At 40.0% G+C, this 20834-nt stretch overlaps 1 protein-coding gene across 1 annotated transcript in view; it reads left to right on the forward strand.

Moving 5' to 3' along the window:
- The first annotated feature begins 12802 nt into the window (after positions 1-12802).
- Positions 12803-20834, forward strand: part of grhl2b (grainyhead-like transcription factor 2b) — a 44611-nt gene continuing 36579 nt past the window's right edge. The window contains exons 1-2 of the mRNA XM_017716956.1: positions 12803-12934; positions 20267-20453. Of these exons, the coding sequence (XP_017572445.1) occupies positions 12915-12934; positions 20267-20453 (207 nt within the window). The 5' untranslated portion in view covers positions 12803-12914. The remainder of the gene's footprint in view (positions 12935-20266; positions 20454-20834) is intronic.

Consider the following 20834-nt stretch of genomic DNA (forward strand, 5'->3'; position numbering starts at 1 on the left):
TTACTCACTGCCGCCCTCTAAACAAACAAAAACTCAAATAAACAAACGTCACACACCGCCGCCCACTAAACAAACAAAAACTCAAATAAGCAAACATTACTCACCGCCGCCCTCTAAACAAACAAAAACTCAAATAAACAAACATTACTCACCGCCGCCCTCTAAACAAACAAAAACTCAAATAAACAAACGTCACTCACCGCCGCCCTCTAAACAAACAGAAACTCAAATAAACAAACATTACTCACCGCCGCCATCTAACCAAACAAAAAGTAAAATAAACAAACGTCACTCGCCGCCACCCTCTAAACAAACAGAAACTCAAATAAACAAACATCACTCACCGCCGCCATCTAAACAAACAAAACTCAAATAAACAAACGTCACACACCGCCGCCCTATAAAAACAAACAAAAACTCAAATAAACAAACGTCACTCACCGCCGCCCTCTAAACAAACAAAACTCAAATAAACAAACGTCACACAATGCCGCCCACTAAACAAACAAAAACTCAAATAAACAAACGTCACTCACCGCTGCCCTCTAAGCAAACAAAACTCAAATAAACAAACGTCACACACCGCCGCCCACTAAACAAACAAAACTCAAATAAACAAACGTCACACAACGCCGCCCACTAAACAAACAAAAACTCAAATAAACAAACGTCACTCACCGCCGCCCTCTAAACAAACAAAAACTCAAATAAACAAACGTCACTCACCGCTGCCCTCTAAACAAACAAAAACTCAAATAAATAAACGTCACTCACCGCCGCCCTCTAAACAAACAAAAACTCAAATAAACAAACATTACTCACCGCCGCCATCTAAACAAACAAAAAGTAAAATAAACAAACGTCACTCGCCGCCACCCTCTAAACAAACAAAAACTCAAATAAACAAACGTCACTCACCGCCGCACTCTAAACAAACAGAAACTCAAATAAACAAACATTACTCACCGCCGCCATCTAACCAAACAAAAAGTAAAATAAACAAACGTCACACACCGCCGCCCACTAAACAAACAAAAACTCAAATAAACAAACGTCACACACTGCCGCCCACTAAACAAACAAAAACTCAAATAAACAAACGTCACACACCGCCGCCCACTAAACAAACAAAAACTCAAATAAACAAACGTCACTCACCGCCGCCCACTAAACAAACAAAAACTCAAATAAACAAACGTCACTCACCGCCGCCATCTAAACAAACAAAAACTCAAATAAACAAACGTCACTCACCGCCGCCATCTAAACAAACAAAAACTCAAATAAACAAACGTCACTCACCGCCGCCCACTAAACAAACAAAAACTCAAATAAACAAACGTCACACACTGCCGCCCACTAAACAAACAAAAACTCAAATAAACAAACGTCACACACCGCCGCCCACTAAACAAACAAAAACTCAAATAAACAAACGTCACACACCGCCGCCCACTAAACAAACAAAAACTCAAATAAACAAACGTCACTCACCGCCGCCCTCTAAACAAACAAAAACTAAAATAAACAAACGTCACTCACCGCCGCCCTCTAAACAAACAAAAACTAAAATAAACAAACGTCACTCGCCGCCGCCCACTAAACAAACAAAACTCAAATAAACAAACGTCACTCACCGCCGCCCTCTAAACAAACAAAAACTAAAATAAACAAACGTCACTCAAAATGCAAATTAGATCCTTTGACAAAATACTCCTTTAACCCCCCTCCCCCTTCCCCAAATGCTTCACCTGAGCCCACACCTGCAGCATGGCTGCCGTCCCACTCACTGCATTCCTGTCCCATTCCTCACAGCTGGCCGGTTCTGGGTCTTGCCTGCCAAACAGGTAGACAGGCAGGCCAGGCAGGTCCAGGCAGGCTTCCTCAGAAATCCCAGGCATGCACCTCTCCCTTCCACAGCCAGCGGGACACACTGCCACAAAGGAATGCCAATGTACAGAACACACACACACACACACACACACACACACACACTTGTTTTAATGCAATGCTGGGACATGAAATCATATATCATATATTTAATATCTGTAAACATCAATATGTAACTATAATACATCACATATGTACTATACAAACATCTATATTTACTAATAATGTGTCACATATACATTGCATATGTAGGTATCTACTGTCATCAGCACAATGTTTGTACACCATTGGCCAAAGCTCCCTGTTGTTGTTGATGTGTGAATAAGTTAACACACCCATTACCAAGACACACTTCTGCACAATTTAATGCACAATTACTGTTAATTTGCTGAATCTAACAAATTGGGAAAAACAAAAAAATGTGACCTGTGCAAAAGTTATGACACATTTTATGTATCATGTTGCATTTTTCATATGTGTTTTCAGTAAATAAACAGTAAATATGCATTAAAATGTGCAGAAGTGTGTCTCTGTAGAAGGTCTGTTAACTTATTTTTCAGCCTGTCAATTTGGCACAAAAGGGTGCACAAACACATAGCTGTATATGTAACAACATCATGCTCCATATTAATTTACATATATATAGATTGAAAAAACATGTCAGGATTACAATTTATTTATATTTTAAAGTTGAGCAATAAGTTATTTTAACAGTTGCACCTTATTGAGCCTCAATTTAGCAATATTGGTTTATAATCAATCACATAGAAGCACCACAGAAGAGCTCGTCCCTACCGTCGTGTGTGAAGGCCGAGGCCATATTTTGAGGTAGAAACATGTTTTTCTGCCACTTTATCTACAATAATCTATACATGGCTATGGAGAATATGATTTAAATGACATGCATATTCTAAAAAATACATCTATAATGAAAGTTCCCCAGGAGTCGTGTCTCTGGTGTCACTGCGTAACAAAAAGTCTCTTATTTTGAAATAAAAGTCACACCGATGACGTCACTCGACTCCTTTTGACCTGTTTTCTGAGGATCTATGAAGAAAAGCTCATGGTGAGTCCACTGAGTCTCTCAGTTCTCAGAGATCTTCTCACTCAGCTCATGATCTCATATGAAGCTTCTAGCTGACGTCACCGGTGTGACCGACTTTATTCTGAGGTCACTGTGAAAAAACAGAAACACAAATGGATTAAATTCCATATTTTAGTGGACGTTCCCTGATGGACAGCGTGTGGTTTGATGTTCTGTAAAATGCATCGATCATTAAAAACGTCTCTGGTGTTTCCTTCATTATGTGGAACACCAGAGACGATCGGTGACGCCAGTGACTCCTATGGAGAGACGGAGACGTGGACGTTTCTGCAGAATCACCCATTTCTATTAGTTTGTCATAAAATTTTAACAAACTAACAGAAAGCTGACATTTTCAAGAAAGTAAAAACTAAATCAACAACAGAGAGACAATGTTTTGTTTTCCGACAGCAGTGATTGTGCCTCATATACTACATTTCCAAAAGTATTCTCTCGTCTGGCTTCACACGCATATGAACTTGAGTGACATCCCATTCTTAATCCATAGGGTTTAATATGATGGCGGCCCACCCTTTGCAGCTATAACAGCTTCAGCTCTTCTGGGAAGGCTTTCCACAAGGGTTAGGAGTGTTTATGGGAATTTCTGACCGTTCTTCCAGAAGCTCATTTGTGAGGTCAGACACTGATGTTGGACGAGAAGGCCTGGCTCACAGTCTCTGCTCTAATTCATCCCAAAGGTGTTCTATGGGGTTGAGGTCAGGACTCTGTGCAGGCCAGTCAAGTTCTTCCACACCAAACTGGCTCATCCACGTCTTTATGGACCTGCTTTGAGCACTGGTGCGCAGTCATGTTGGAACAGGAAGGGGCCGTCCCCAAACTGTTCCCACAAAGTTGGGAGCGTGAAATTGTCCAAAATTTCTTGGTGCTGAAGCTTTAAGAGTTCCTTTCACTGGAACTAAGGGGCCGAGCCCAACTCCTGAAAAACAACCCCACACCATGATCCCCCCTCTATCCCTCTTTATAAAGTTATAATGAATTTTTTTGTTGCTAAGGTAAGTGAGTCCTGTTTTTCTCTACTTTTACAACAAAGTCAAAATTTCTGACCTAAAAAATTCCAAAAAAGCCCAAGGAAACAAACACACACATGCGCGCCGTGTCTGTACCTGTCCGCTATCTGCCCTGTACCCTGTAGAGTTGTCAGAGAGCTCAGCGTCAGTAACAGCAGCTACAGTGATGAAGTGCTCGGGTCACAGGATTATGAAAGAGACACAGCTAATGTCAAAGAATCCCACCTGTGCTGTCTCGTTCAGTACGTGACAGAGCACTCTGCGCTCAGCATCACATCGGTGCAGCACCCTGCACTCCACTTACTTCACTTTACACTGCACATTCGGACTCATTCTCTACCGTGCACTTTACTCTAGTGACTCCAAGTCACCTACTGGACTATCTCCGCACTCTCACACATACAAGATTATTGCACATGTACACAGCATTGCAGTATCTTATTTTATGACCCTCTACCTCACATTCAGTGCAATATGTCTGTGTATATTGTTTAAGTTAGTTTATTGCATATCTATATATATATATATATATATATATATATATATATATATATATATATATAATTTTTTTTTTTTTTCCCTCCTTCTTCTACTTATTATTATTACTATTTCCTGTTGTAAATACTGTCGCTGCATTCAGTGGGAACATGCACCCAAGTTTTTCACTCACCTGTACTCCTGTACTCTTGTGATGTGACAATAAATCTGATTTGATTTGATTTGATCATTTTAGGCTAAAAAACATTCGTTTAAAGAGATTTAAAAAAAAAAAAAAGCCTCTTCAGTTTTAGCATTACCTCCTTAAATGTCCAGGGCCCCCCGTTGTATTACACACTTCTATAACCTAAGAATAGCTCAGCTCAGTTTGCATCGCATCCCTGTAGTTACTGGATAATAAGCCTTAGTAATAAGCCTGTAATAAGCCTGGGATTTTAGGGGTTAATAAATCAGTACAATAATAACAATTTTATTTAATACAACTGTGGTTGTTTTTTTTTAGATTTAAACTCTGAAAATATTATAGTAATAATCTTTTTTCATTGTTTACATTTGTAAAAATTGTCCAGTCCGGACATCTAGGTAGATACAGCCAGGCAAGCTCTCCCATTGGTCAGGACTTCAGGAGCTGGACAGAGGGCCTTACATAATAGATTAACTACCCACATAATTAGGACCTAACAGAAGCAACCAATCATGCTTTAATTTAAAAAAGGACCAATTCCGTGAGAAGAAACACCACTCTAGTCCTTCTGGGGGTTCTAGATACGTCCCTGACTGTGAATATGAGTCGTAGGCTAAGCCGTGTTCCGGTTAGTTGTTATGAATGGAAAACATCTCTATGTCAGCTTGGCACTAACATACACACTTAAAAAGATGGTTCTTCAAGGGTTCTTCAGAAAAAAAAAAGGGTTTAAAGGGTTCTTTGCATCATGAAAGTGTTCTTCAGATTGATGGAGAATGTGCTGTAGATGGTTCTATATTGAACCTTTTTTGAAGGGTTCTTCGACTGTAAGAAGCCTGACATTGTGACAATAAACGAACCCTTTTTAGTACTATACACTCTACAACCATCTGCAGCACGTTCTCCATCAATGTGAACGAACCATTTAATCATGCAAAGGGTTCTTTGAGTATTCATGTTTCTACATAGAACCATTTTCTTTACTAAAGAACGGTTGAAGAAACATATTTTTAAGTATGAACTATTAGAAATCTCAGTGGGGTGCTGTCAGGAAGCAGATTTATTGTGGAGGTATTTTTTCCTCATTTTTGAAATTGTTTTGTCTTTATGGCAGGCGGCTGGGTTCGATTCCCCGGCCGGGCAGGGTCCTTTCTGTGTGGAGTTTGCATGTTCCCCCTGTGTCTGTGTGGGTTTTCTGGGTTCTCCGGTTTCCTCCCACAGTCCAAAGACATGCAGTCAGGCCGATTGGACGTGCTAAACTGCCCTTAGGTGTGGATGAATGTCTGTCTGTCTGTCTGCCCTGCGATGGACTGGCGACCTGTCCAGGGTGTATCCTGCCTTCCGCCCGATGACCGCTGGGATAGGCTCCAGCGCCTATTTTTCGATTCTCACTAAACTACTCCTTTAAAGTGTGTAAAGGCCCACTAGCTTCACAGTGACCTAAATGTGCACTATGTACGTGTCTGTACTGTATGTTGCAATGTCTTTTAGCCTGAGATGAATGTTACATGGTAATGACTGCTATGCCCCGTTTGGAAATGCGTGCTGGGAGAGCACCTGGCCTTTTCAGGGCTTTGTGCAAATGAGGTTGCTAAATAAATACAGGTGGGGTCTCTGAGCTCTGAAGGATTAGCCTTAATGCTACAACACCACAGTCTGAGACAACAGACACACATAAAGCAGGACGTACAGTCAGCTGACCAAAAACAAACACAGTCCCCATCCACTCTGCTGATTTTTATGCCTTGAGTATCTAAGACAGAGAATTAGTGCTATTTTGGATGATCCACACATTGTTTAATTTACATTCAGCCAAATATCTTTTAACCCACCACTTCAGTTCTTCAGTCTCAGAACTACAGAATAACTACTGAACAAGTCGTCACAGTGGCTGAAGAATTCATAGTAGATACTGAGTACTTAATAGCTGATACTAAATCATTCCCTGTAGATAATAAATGATTTAAAATAGATAATTCAGAGTAGATGCTGAATAGTTCATAGTAGTTAATGAATCATTCAGAGTGGATACTGAAAAATTCACAGTAGATACTGAATAGTTCATAGTAAGTACTGAATCATTCTTAGTAGATACTGAATTATTTTAGAGTAGATACTGACTAATTTATAGTAGGTACTGAATAATTCATAGTAGATACTGAATAATTTATAGTAGACACTGAATAGTTCATAGTAAGTACTGAATAATTCTTAGTAGATACTGAATTATTTTAGAGTAGATACTGACTAATTTATAGTAGGTACTGAATAATTCATAGTAGATACTGAATAATTTATAGTAGACACTGAATAGTTCATAGTAAGTACTGAATAATTCTTAGTAGATATTGAATTATTTTAGAGTAGATACTGACTAATTTATAGTAGGTACTGAATAATTCATAGTAGATACTGAATAATTCATAGAATATACTGACTACATCTTAGTAGTGACTGAATAATTCACTGTAGATGAAAAAGTATAATAGATATTTAGACTTAGACCAAATAAAGCCTTTCCACTCACTGGAAGCCCAGATAACCTAAATTAAACTCTAACTTTGGAAAAACTCTGAAAAAACTCTGGAAAAAAATTCTAAGAACCAATTCACTGGAAAAAAATCCTTATGCTTGGAAGTGCTGAAGGGGAAAGATGAAAAGGACGGCCAGCTTTAAGATGGATGGAGACAGTGAGGGAAACCATGAACCAGCCATTCAAAAGCCTGAGGACCCAAACAGAAGATGGAATATTCTGGAGAAACGTTATCCGTGTGGTCACCAGGAGTCGGAAACAACATGACAGCACTTGATAACCATAATAGTTACTGCATAATTCACAGTAGTTCATGAATTTTCAATAGTGGCTGCTGAGCATTTAGCAGTCTCCTCCAAGCGTGTTGAGCTCCAATGATGTTTAGCAGCAGTTTGGAGTTTCGACCTCCCAGCTTGGTAGCACTGCAAGTCTAGGCCTTTTATTGAAACGCCAAAGCTTTATTTCATTGTAGGTTGTCTAGTTGGGCCTCATATAAGCAAATAAAGTGCACGAGAGGTCACCGAGTGGTTTCCAGGAAGGCCAGAGTAGTCCAGATTTTATCTGGACCTCAGTAGGTGTAACTATCTGACCCTCCTCTGCTTAATGCAGGGCTCCATTGTCTGCAGCCGAAGCTCTTTACTGCCTCTCCTCAATGGCTGTGCTATGCTCAAAACAAAGGCCTGTGTTTACTTGCCCAAGGTGTCGATCACTGAGCCCGCAGACAATAGCTGAGTTCTGTTTACCACGTAATGAAGCGCAGCTCCAGAGGAGCCGCAGATGAGTTTATTTAGAGGGCTTTAATTGCGGACGTTTAAATCCTTCACAATGGCTTCATTAAGGCGACAATAGAATTGAGCAAACAAGTATTTAAACCCTTCCATGTCACTGCATGTGCTTAATTTCAGATTGAGGCCAAAGCATGTATTTATATTGGGACTCACACATGCATTATTATGATATATAATTATATAATTACTAATATATTCTCATTTTTCAATACAGTGCATCAATATGTTCATAAATGTGGATCAATAAAATGCACGGTTGATATTTTGTAGAGCTTATTTTGCTCGTTTTTAATACAGCGCATCAATATGTTTACAAGAGTGATTCAATATGCATATTAACAAAACGCAAATTTCTGATTTTGTTAATATGATACTTTAATCTGGGCATCAGTGTACACCAGTAAAGCATATGGTTCATTATCGACAGTAGCGCTTAATTTGTTTCATATTTATTAGTTTCACTACAGTTCACCAACACGTGTATGAATGCACGTTAATAAAAATGCAAATTTCATGGGGCTTAATTTATTTTAGAGATGCACAATGGTAACACATCCAGTACATTTATTATAAATAATCGACATCAAACTGATTTAATTTCAGCGGAAAATTCACTAAAAATGACTGACAGTTGATAATGACAACTTATACGGCTGCGTGCAAAAGTTTCAACACCCCCTGGTCAAACTGCATGTCGTTGTTGATTTTTCTGTGTGAATAAGTGTCGATCTTCTACAGAGACACACTACCGCACACTTTAATACACAGCTGTTTATTTACTGATCCACTCAGACCAGCGCAACACTCACTAACACACCACCACCACGTCAGTGTTACAGCAGTGCTGAGAATGATCCACCACCCAAACAGTACCTGCTCTGTGAGGGTCCATGGGGGTCCTGACCACTGAAGAACAGGGTAACAGAGTATCAGAGAAACAGATGGACTACAGTCTGTAACTGTAGAACTACAGAGTGCAGCTCTACAGTAAGTGGAGCTGATAAGATGGACAGTGAGGGTAGAAACAAGGAGGTGGTCAGAATGTTACGCCCGATCTACTAATACTAATACGAATACTAATGCAGGTAATTTACCCTCAGTTTCTGCATTTTATAAACGTTGTAACGTGAAAACTATCAGCATCAGCCCACAGTTCCCGTACCGGTGTCTCAGAGTGACATCACTCTTAACTGATGCGCATGTTGTTGCCTGATTTCTGGGACAAAGGGAGCTGTGAAAGCCGTGGGAAAACATCACTCAGCTCGGCGGATCACTCCCCGTCACTCAGTGATCCGTCTGGGAAGCGAAGCGGACTGTTTGCGGTTTGATTTGGAGGGCATGTTACATCACGACAGTGTAGGTTTCAGGAAGGAAAGCAGTGCTGAACAGGGGGGAGATTACTTCATCCAAATGTATCCATCAGTTCAACATGAATCAAATATGTCAACACAGTTAGTGACAAAACTATGCAAATAACTGTCCATTACATCTGGGCTCATAACGCCAGGCCTCGGCACTACAGCTCAAAATGAGCTAGTTTGGCTACAACTGGCACATTTAGTACGTACTGATTAATGTACGTTGCCCAAGATGAATAAATAAACAAAAAAGAAAACAATAAACCAATCATTATGTTGATGTAACATATTTAATTTATGTACAAACTCTGTACACAATAAAATCAATTAAGTTCATCCAGCTGCAATAGAACTTACAGTAATAATAATAATAATAATAACAATAATAATCAGTAATTCCTAGTAGACATAATAATCATAGTAGTCACTGAATAATTCATAGTAGTTACTGAATAATTCATAGGAGATACTGAATAATCATAGTAGTTACTGAATAATTCATAGTAGGTACTGAATAATTCATAATAGGTACTGAATAATTCATAGCGGATACTGAATAATTCATAGTAGATACTGAATAATTCATAGTAGGTACTGAATAATTCATAATAGGTACTGAATAATTCATAGTAGATACTGAATAATTCATAGTAGCTGCTGAATAATTCATAGTGGATACTGAATAATTCATAGTAGACACTGAATAAAAATAATTAATATTGAATACTAACCCTGAAGATACATGAGTAGAAGAATCAAATACGGTGCTTTTATTTCACTTTTAAATCATAGCAATGTCCGCTTTTATTGTCTTAATCTTATTGTTTTTAAAGCGTTTGCACAGTTTCCACCACCCGTTTATCCCAAATGTAGTCGATCGACCACGACATGTGTGGTGTCTGAAGTTTGCTTCTTTAGTTTTAGCGCTGGAGCTACCAGGCTAATGTTGCTAACAAGTAATGGAAATTAATACTCCACCAATTAGCATGATGCCAACTAAACCCTCACTGCGTGGAGCTGTTCCGTGTCTCCGACAGTCTCTAAAGTTTGATTCTTTTGTTTTTCATTGGAGCCACGAGGCTAATGTAGCTAGCTGCCGCCCAAAGCTACGCTCAGCGTTTTCCAGGCAGCCCAAAAACAGACAAAATGACAAAATGCCACTTTTCCTCGCTCATTTTCCACTCACGGTCCAATTTACTGATTTTCATATGTCTTTCTTTCTTTTATTATCCTTTCTAAATCATTTTATATCAGGCCTAGTCATTAACTGATTTTTCTCTCAACTGTTTGTAATATTTGTTTATTTTATAAATAAAAGGCTGTGTGCATTTAAGATCTGTTTGAGGAGATTAAAAACTAGCTAGGCCTTGTAGGTCCAGTATGCAGGACAGTAATCTGGGTGGCCCAAAGGTGGACGTGGTGGTGACCTCATCAAGCCAGCAGACCGATAAATGCTTCAGTCCACGTTTATAGAGAACAGTGAGTCTTACAGAGTCAGAAACCACATCACCAAGTCTGTTAGAGACGCTGAGCACCTCCACCAAGTGATGATTTAGGCTTGCAGTTAGCATCATCTTAATTAACTTATATGCAGAGCCGTTTTATGAGGAGCCTGGCCTCTTCCTATTTCCCTCGTTATATCAAAAACAGGACTGCTGAACAGCAGAGGGCGCCCGTGAGCAAGTCCTCAATGAATGGGAGTGAATGAAGCTCAACGGCTAAAAACGAGCAGTTAAAATAGTTTCTAATCACTGAACCAGAACTTTCCTTTAATTTTAGAGAGTAGAAGGACGAGTTTCACTAAAAAAACAGAGAAATCTCATCTGTAAGTTTCCTTTATTCTACAGCAAATGGGTTTTGGGCAGCAGGAGGCTAACATCACTGCTACTGAGTGCTGATTGGCTGTTTGCACTCACTGACGTCATGAACGTACACGAGGCGCCGTTTTAACTCCTGTAATTCGAGTTTAAAAGCTCTTAACAACATAACAGCGGTGATAAAGTGTTTTATTATAGTCGTTGTTCAGGAAATGATCGTATTCGTTTATATTAAAAATGTTTAAGCATTTATAAACTATGATTTTGCCCAAGTGCTCTTAACCCATTCATTTTGGACTCGCTCGGGAGCGCCCTCTAGTGTTTGGGAAACACTAGAAGACATTACAGAGTGGTGGTTCTCCTCTCTACAAGTTCTCTGGCATATGCTTCCACGGCTTGTTAGCAACATTAGCCTCGTAGCTGCAGGGCGTGTTTAAAATTCATCACACTCTTCCCAGTGTGGATCACTTGCCACGGAATTTACACCTGGAAATGTTTGCGTTTCATTATTTCAGGCCTTGGGCTTTCACGCATATCCGGCCTCACTGTTTACTGCACCAGCATCAGCAGGAAAGATGCTGCGTTGCACTTTTAAACTGACCCTCATCTCAGCGTTAGGACTTGATGAGAGAGATTTAATGTTCCACCTCGTGGAAACAAACCAAACTCGGCCAAACATGGTTCCACGGTGACACCCGAGACGGCGCCGACACCGCTCGGGCCAGAGGTCAAGAGGCCAAGCTGCCCTCTGTTTTCACCCAATGCCTACACTCTTAAAAATATGTGGCTCTTCAAGATGTTCTTTAGTAAATAGAGCCACGAACATCCGAAGAACCATTTAGTTCTCGGCACAGTAAAATGGTCCTTCAGACTGATGGAGAACGTGCTGTATTCAGCACCTCTTTGAAAAGGGTTCTATTTCGCACCAAAAAGGGTTCTTCTACTGGCCTGCAACATTAACAGAACCCTTTTTGGTGCTAGAACCACACACGGCCCATTCTCCATCAGCCTGAACAACCAATTCACCTCGCAGAATCATTTAAGTATGGAAGCTCTGTGTAGCACTCATGGTTCCAAACGGAGCCGTTCCCTTTACCGAAGAACCCTTAAAGAACCCCGTGCACAGATAAAGGCGGGCCAAACTGAGGTGCGTCAGAAGAAGAGAGCCTGTGTTGATATTCGAGACGGCGGGAAGTTGGCGCTTTCCCTGCATTTTCAGTGCATGCCTACAGGTGAGGTGGGCCTTACCTGTCCTCCCGACGGCCAATCAGGGCAGGGGATCCGAGCAGGCCGGCCAATCAGGGCCTAGTCTCGTCCCGCCTTGAACCCAAACACAAAAGAAGGGGAGAAAATCAAAGTTTGGGCAAAGTGAAGTAATGTGAATGTAGTAACTTGAAGACGGAGTGGTAGATTTTAGGCCTGGATGTTTGTGTTTATGCTTTTAGAGAGGCAGATAGTGGAGGATAATTCTGTATAACCTTGTGTGAGGTGAGGCACAAGGGTGGAGGGGGGGGGGGTGGAGGAGGTGGTGGTGGTGAGGGTGAGGGTGAGGTGTATGTGTTGCCTACCTGGGGAAAGTAAGCAGGGCAGGAAAAGCAGTCTTACCTGTAGCCCAGGTTCTGGCACCTCTCTCTCTCTCTCTGTCTCTCTCTCTCTCATCTGTCTTCTGTTACCTGCACCGACTTGAAAGTCCAGTTTCACAAGGAAGGGAACCGAGTGGAGGAAGAGAAAATAATGTCACAGGAGACAGACAAGTAAGTGACTGCCTGACTGCATGCTGATACACGGACACTGGCTGGGCTTGGTTTCCTATTCGCCAGCTTCTTGTTCGAATTTCCCCGTTCCACCTTAAATGGTGCAGCAGTTCCGTTCTGGCGCCTGAGGCGCCAGAACGGAACTGCTGCACCATTTAAGGTGGAACGGGGAAATTCGAACAAGAGCTTCGCTAATTGGAAAACAACTCAATTTAACAGCTTAGCAGCCTTATTTTCGAGATTATACCTAATAAAAGTTCATTTTTACCCACTCTGAACCCAAACTGGCTCTTTGCTGGTGTGTTTTGGCCCAGTTTGGGCGCTTTTGGCGCTCTTTTCTCAGTCTTGTTTTGGTTGTTGTGAGCATTTTGAGGCCAAGTGTTCTCCAAGTCGCCGTTTCTTTGCTTAACAAAACACGGATTTTTAAGCCCCATCGATCGACTACAAGAATTCAAACCGTTTACTCGTTCAATTTTAGCCTTATTCTGACTTTTCGGCTAATTTCTCCCCGTAACTAATAACCAACTAACGTTATTTCTCCACTGTAAACAAATGTAAACAGCTGTCTTGAGCAGAAAGTGCTGCCGTTAATCTAAAGTTAGTGTACCTCATTAAGTAAACCCGGCTAACCTTCATAACTCTTATTTTTTATAAATGTATCATTTAAAATATTTTCACAAACTCGAAGCTCGAAGATTTTTCTTTACTTTTTCTTTTATGTGTGTCCACAAGGCTTATCTAACATGGAATAATATAAGTTTCAAATATATGACATGGGTTATATTAGGATATGAGTTATTGATTGAGTTATATCTTATAAATATAGCTTATATTTGTTACATATGGATATACAGCACTGTGGGAAAGTTTTAGGCATCTAAGTAAATGTTTAAACAGTGGATCTCATAATATACATTAGAATAAAGTCACATTCATAATTCAAATAAGCAGAAAAATAATAGAAAGTAACAAGAAGTTCTTGGGTTCATATTTTCATATTTTTCCTCGATGCCTTCACAGACGCTTCACATATATATATATATATATATATATATATATATATATATATATATATATATATATATATAAATGGCCCATTTCAAATAAGCTGGCATATGAGTCACATATACAGTGGTGTGTGTGTATATATATATATATATATATATATAGCTTATTTGAAATGGGCCATTTTGAACATGTATTTCAGCCATACATCAACATATACGTACCCATGTAACACATATATTGCACAATATATGAAAGAAGATATTATTCATTTATGGATGACACGTAGGCGTTTAGTCCTATATGCTGCCATCCTGTTTTGTGCAAGGTGTTCACATGGATGTGAATATGAATAGCTCAACAGATTCATTTTTGGCATTTCTTTTTTTTTTTTAGAAGATTTAGACATGCAATGCTTTTTTTTCCCTTTCAAAGTGAGTATAAAATGGAGCAAAGTCATTGAAACATGAAATAAATGACAACATTGTTCACATTTAATAATGTAGTAATATGTTCACGACACATTTCGCAACATTAGTTTGTAGGTTTTGAAATACGTGCCTGACCCTTGTGATATGTGCGCATGTATGGCCATGTATCAGATGAGGAATCCGTGTTTTTTGGAGATTTCTTTATATTTAACCTCTGTTGTTTGTGCCTTAATGATTTTACACTCCTTTTTTTTGTGTCTGCCAGCAGACCTGAAAGGAAAATAAGGAAATATGTTTATACTGCATGGATGTGTTTTTGCCCTCATGAAGTTTGCAGAGGCTGCAGGCTTGTTTTTTTTTTTTTTTTTGGTTCTTATCTGATAGTCCTCAGGCTAAATACGCTGACCGGCACTGGGTAGTGTTTATTAAACCCCTTGAACCAGTCAGTGAACTATTACTACACCTGAAACGTTTAGAATGATACCGCCTACATCTCACCCCAGAGCTCAGGGCTGTGAACTTGTGCTCACCTGCTGTGTTGCTGGTGTAAAACGTGTAGAAGACTGCATTTGCTGCACCACTTTTCATTTCATAGAATGTCATTTAATTACTGTGTTCTCATTAAACTCTGTGGGTTTGTTTGTGGACCCACGGTTCAGTTCTTCACTCTCAGAAGTACAGAACGTATATTGATGTCGGAGTAGGTACTGAATAATTCAAAATTTATGCTGAATATATACTGAGTAATTAAAATGAGTTGCTGAATAATTAATAGTAGGTGCTGAATATCATACTTATCAATAATAATTCATAGTGGATATTAAATAATTCACAGTGAATATTGTATAATTCATAGTAGATATTGAATAATTCATAGTAAACATTGAATAATTCATAGTCAATACTAAATTATTTGTAGTGGATATTGCATAATTCATAGTCGATACCAAATAATTTGCAGTGGACATTGAATAATTCATACTTGATACTAAATATTTTGTAGTAGATATTGAATAATTCATAGTCAATACTAAATAATTTGTAGTGCATATTTAGTAATTTATAGTCAATTTCTAAATAATTTGTAGTGGATATTGAATAATTCATAGTCAATACTAAATAATTTGTAGTGCATATTTAGTCATTTATAGTCAATTTCTAAATAATTTGTAGTGGATATTGAATAATTCTTGGTCAATACTAAATAATTTGTAGTGGATATATTCAAGTTTATTTCTGAATATATAAAATGGTAATAGTTCACTGAATAGTAAATAAAGAGTTATTTCAGTTCAGCTGGCATTCATAACACTTTAAATGTAGTTAAACAGACATTTCTGTCTGAATTCTAGTGAATTCTAGTGCTCTGACAGATAAATAGCCCACATTTAGGATTAATAATCTCACGCCAGGGCTTTTAGTTTAGTTTCCGACATTAAACATGTGAAGTGAGAAAGAAAAGAGGAAGAGTGTGAGCTTTTGTCTTTACTGTGAGAAAAGTGCAGAACTGAAATCACCTGATTCATATGTGCTCATCATTTCCACATCAGTGAAATATATTACAGTATCTAGAATATATTACTGTGTATACAGTACTGTGCTAGTTCCGGCTATGCGAGCTGATTGGTTGAGAGACGTTCTAACGGTGCTGTTATTTCACCATAACATCACAGGTTTTTCACAAACACTGTATCACTCCACTGAGACGCCGTTGCTAAGCAACGACTCCGACAGTGGTAGGAGACGCTCGAGCCATCTGAACGTTTTTACTTCTTACTTTGCCACAAACAGAAAACGGACGCTGTTAAGATCACATCTGACCGACAGCCGATTTGGTCCGACTCTGAAGACGAGGCGACACTAAATTCCCAAACTTTCGTCTCCACTGAGCAGCTTTTCAGTCGGCAGCTGTGACAGAAGAACAGCTGAACAACCTGGAATCAGCCAGAAATGAACCCAACACCATTCGCCAAACTAAACGGGCTGTAAGAAGCTTTACAGACCGGCTGGAACAAAACAACATTAATACTGATCTGGAGAAACTGACCAAACTGAGCTGAACCTGATATTGGGTCAGTTTTATGGCTCAGTCTGATTTGGTCCGACTCTGAAGATCAGACACGTCTGGCGAATGGTGTTGGGTTCATTTCTGGCTGATTCCAGGTTGTTCAGCTGTTCTTCTGTCTCAGCTGCCGACTGAAAAGCTGCTCAGTGGAGACGACAGTTTGGGAATTTAGTGTAAGGAGCTGGAGAACGAACTGCCGGCTGAGCAGCGAGTGGGCGGAGCTCGTTACTCTGACGTAGCAATGAGCTGCTCGTTAAGGAGCTCTAATTAGGAGGAAGGAGCTGAACATTAAAACATATTAAACGCTGCGTTCACGGCCAGTTTATTCATTTCTTATTGTATTTATTTAACTGCTGTATTAAAGCAGTAGAGACACTCGAGGAGGGAGTTATCACCAGTAACATCACGGCTGTGATGATCTACGGCCACCAGATCACAGCCGGGATGGTATTTCACAATAACGCAATCCTCGAGTGTTCTACTGCTTAATTATAATATAGAGTAATGTATTTTTGTAATGTACACATTTGCATTCAGTAAATTCACACTTTTCTCTGTGTTATTATTAAGCCCATATAAGGCGTCCAGCACGGCGCTCACTCATTGCATTAACTCTCTGCTTTTGCGGCCTAAATTACCCGTGTTTCTTGGCTTTCTACATCAAAGTCTCTAAGCCCAGTCTGTGATCTGACTCAGCAGGTGTCTGAGAAAGACACACAACTGCCAGCTGCCTGTGGAGGAACCGTGTCTATAATTGGTGGTCCAGGACCCAAACCCCAAAATTAGCTCTATTAGTGACTTATTAGAGGAACACAAGAACAAAAGCTGTCTTGAAAAAGTGCGGCTAAGCAGTGCTCTGTGATCTAACTCAATATCGCATTATTTTTCAAATATATCGGCGTATTAGATAATATTAAACCCTGTATATTTTTCCCAAAAAAAAGGAGTTCTTATTATTTCAGCCTCAGATTCTTCGTCTTTGCTCGTTTTCTGTGAAGAACATATAAAATAACCATGTTCTGTGTCTTCACTCTGTTCACCCCCCACACATTTATATTACACATGTGGTGAACCCACAGGGAGTGAAAGTGTGGAGGTGCTGTGTCCTTCACTCTGTTCTCCTCCTACATGTCCTGCTGTTAGTGTGTGTGTGTGTGTGTGTGGCTGGACAACATGGACAGGCTGCTGACTGGCTACAGCTGCTAAAGTAGAACCCTACGCTGGCCACTTGTGATATTCCAAACATCTGGTATTTTTCCATTGTTATGACTGTATGTTTTTCAATTAAACAGTAATGTGGTGGGTCCAGCAGACCACTGAGTAACAAACCCATCAACACCACACAAGGATTAAGTTTGCCTGGATAAAATGGAGTAATCTGATAGTCATTTGGGAAGTTCATTGAGCAAACAGGGCTTTAAAACAGGAAAAAAGCGCTGAACTGAAGAGCAACACACCGTACAGAGCTTTTCAAAGATTCAGAATAACTTTACTGGGAAAACAATCAAGGATGCCTTTAAAATGTCTTTAAAAAATGACGTAAAAGCACCTTGTGGATAAAAACGTGTACGGACAATTAGCTCCCACTGCGCTCCCGCAGAAAAAGCTATTTTGAAAAAAACAACTCAGAATTCAGACTTTAATTTGAATATTTACAAGGATTATATTTTGATCTTTGACTATAATTCTGATCACAACAAAGAGTAATTATAAAGCAGAAGTCTCGGCATTAAACTGTGCCGTGTTACCATATGATCCTTGTTATACAGCATAAAAATAAATCATGAAATGACGATACCACACTCTGAATGAATGACATTTCTTGGTGGAATACTTGTTTATATTGATTATTATTAATAATTACCTGCATCATTTTGTGAATAGTTGTGTATTTTATCATATTTCATGTTGGTCACCGTTTTATAAAAGCAATAAGCCACTCGAGGCTCAGCGTTGCAGTGATTTTATCACAGGGAGGGGGTTTTACTCCATTTCACGTCGTGCCTAAGACCACCCCTCCAATGATAAGGTCACAGTAACGCACGGCCTCTCGTGGCTTATTGCTTTATTTTCTGTCAGTACCTCCAAAACTGGGAAGCAGTGTTGTTGTCCATCACCCACACAGGTTTAGGTGACATCACCCAGCACTAGCCTAGCAGAACATTTAGACACCTATGAGAATTCAGCAATTCACCCGCTAACCCGGTTCTCGTGAGTTCCCTCCTGTACCCATGTGGATCAGACAGCAGTGCTGCTGGAGTTCTTAAATACTGTGTCCACTCACTGTCCACTCTCCTACTTCGTCGGTCCACCTTGTAGATGTAAAGTCAGAGACGACAGCTCATCTGCTGCTGCACGTTTTGTGCTGGTCGTCCTCTAGTCCTTCATCAGTGGTCACAGGACGCTGCCTGCCCACAGGACGCTGCCCACAGGACACTGTTGGCTGGATATTTTTGGTTGGTGGACTATTCTCAGTCCAGCTGCGATACTGAGGTGTTTGAAGACTCCAGCAGCACTGCTGAGTCTGATCCACTCAGCGCATCACACACCACCACCACCACGTCAGTGTTACTGCAGTGCTGAGAATGATCCACCACCCAAACAGTACCTGCTCTGTGAGGGTCCATGGGGGTCCTGACCACTGAAGAACAGTGTAACAGAGTATCAGAGAAACAGATGGACTACAGTCTGTAACTGTAGAACTACAGAGAGCAGCTATACGGTCAGTGGAGCTGATGAAGTGGACAGTGAGGGTAGAAACGAGGAGGTGGTCAGAACGTTACGCCTGACCGGTGTATATTATATTTATATTTCTTATCTTTTAGTATTATAAATATTGTCTATACAGTAAGAAGTAACTGTAACCTTGTTAAGTAATTAATAAGGTTAATTACCTCGTTTGTTACTTCTCTTCTTGAGTGCCTTGCTCTCCTTTTGCTGCTGTGGCGCTGTAAGTTTCCCTGCTGTGGGACTAATAAAGGATTATCTTATCTTATTGAAATGAACAGCTCACCGGAAGATCGAACTTGCCCAGGCATTTGGGGAAAGAGGGAAAACTGTGCACGTCCGATTGTTTAGTGAACGATTACTTTAGACACACAGTGGCATTTTGACCATGGCTGTTTAAACCTGGCCTAGTGTGTATTTGATTAGCTGTGATCAAACCCACAAACACGGCTCTGATAAGATAAGGATATTAACGAGTATTGAAGGCAGCGTGGCTGATTACGGAGAGATTAGACTACCTGCGGATTACAAACGCAGCAGCGAGCAGGCCCAATTTCTCCAGCATGCAAAGAGAGCGGCATTTACATACAGATCTGTCAGATAGGCTTCGTTCGTACGTGCATCTAAAAATGTCCAGCCTAAATACAGAACGTGAGACGATGATTTGGACTTTTTTCCTGGAATTTTTTTGGTTTAACTTTTTTTTTTTTTTTTTTTTAGGAAAAATAAATGCATTTGCAAATTCTGTTAAAATTATACATTTGCATATACATAAATTATGCATTATACATTTGTTTACCCTCAGTTAGTAATCTAGTTAACTAGATGCTAATTTCATTCACATATAAAGGCTCGTTTCACCAGATTTATCCATACTCCGCCCACAAATGCCACTTTCCTTGGCAACTGTTGCTAGGTTGGACAAGCATTACAGAGTACTAGTAAAACTCCCTTTCAACCTAACGAGAAACTGGTGATCTTAGTTTAGAGACGCTATAATGTTGATTTTCCATTTTTGTGTAGGTGTGTTATTCACTTTAACCTGGTAGGACTGTATTGTATGTATTGTGTGTGTGTGTGTGTGTGTGTGTGTGTGTGTAACAGTAAAAGGTTGGTGGTGGTGGTGCCCAACGAGCCGTCCCTCCATGGGCGGCGCGCCTACACAAGCGAGGATGAAGCCTGGAGGTCGTATTTGGAGAACCCGCTGACCGCCGCCACTAAAGCCATGATGAGCATTAACGGAGATGAGGACAGCGCTGCAGCTCTGGGGCTCCTCTACGAGTACTACAAGGTCAGGACCACCACTGCAGGCCCTGGGGGGTGGGGGTAAAATAAATCAGCAGCAGGGCCACCAGATTGTTTTAACCCTTACAAGCAAAATGTGGCTATTTCTGCTGTTTAATCTGCTTGTCACTTTTAATATGGCAGATTTCTGAATGTTGCTGTTGTGTTTATTTCATATGATCAATCAAAGATCAAAGATCCTGTATTTTTAAACAAGTAAACTAGGAGCATAATTCACATATCAGTCAAGTCTCGTCACAACTCTGACACTGTTACATCAGTAGTAACTAGGGATTTTACGGCTGATTCAGATTCCTATTTCTTTACAGCCAAATTGGCCGTTTATATATATATAAACATTATTTTCTCTTTAATGGGAAAAACTGCC

This window comes from Pygocentrus nattereri, chromosome 27, assembly GCF_015220715.1.
Source record: "Pygocentrus nattereri isolate fPygNat1 chromosome 27, fPygNat1.pri, whole genome shotgun sequence".
Lineage (NCBI taxonomy): Eukaryota > Metazoa > Chordata > Actinopteri > Characiformes > Serrasalmidae > Pygocentrus > Pygocentrus nattereri.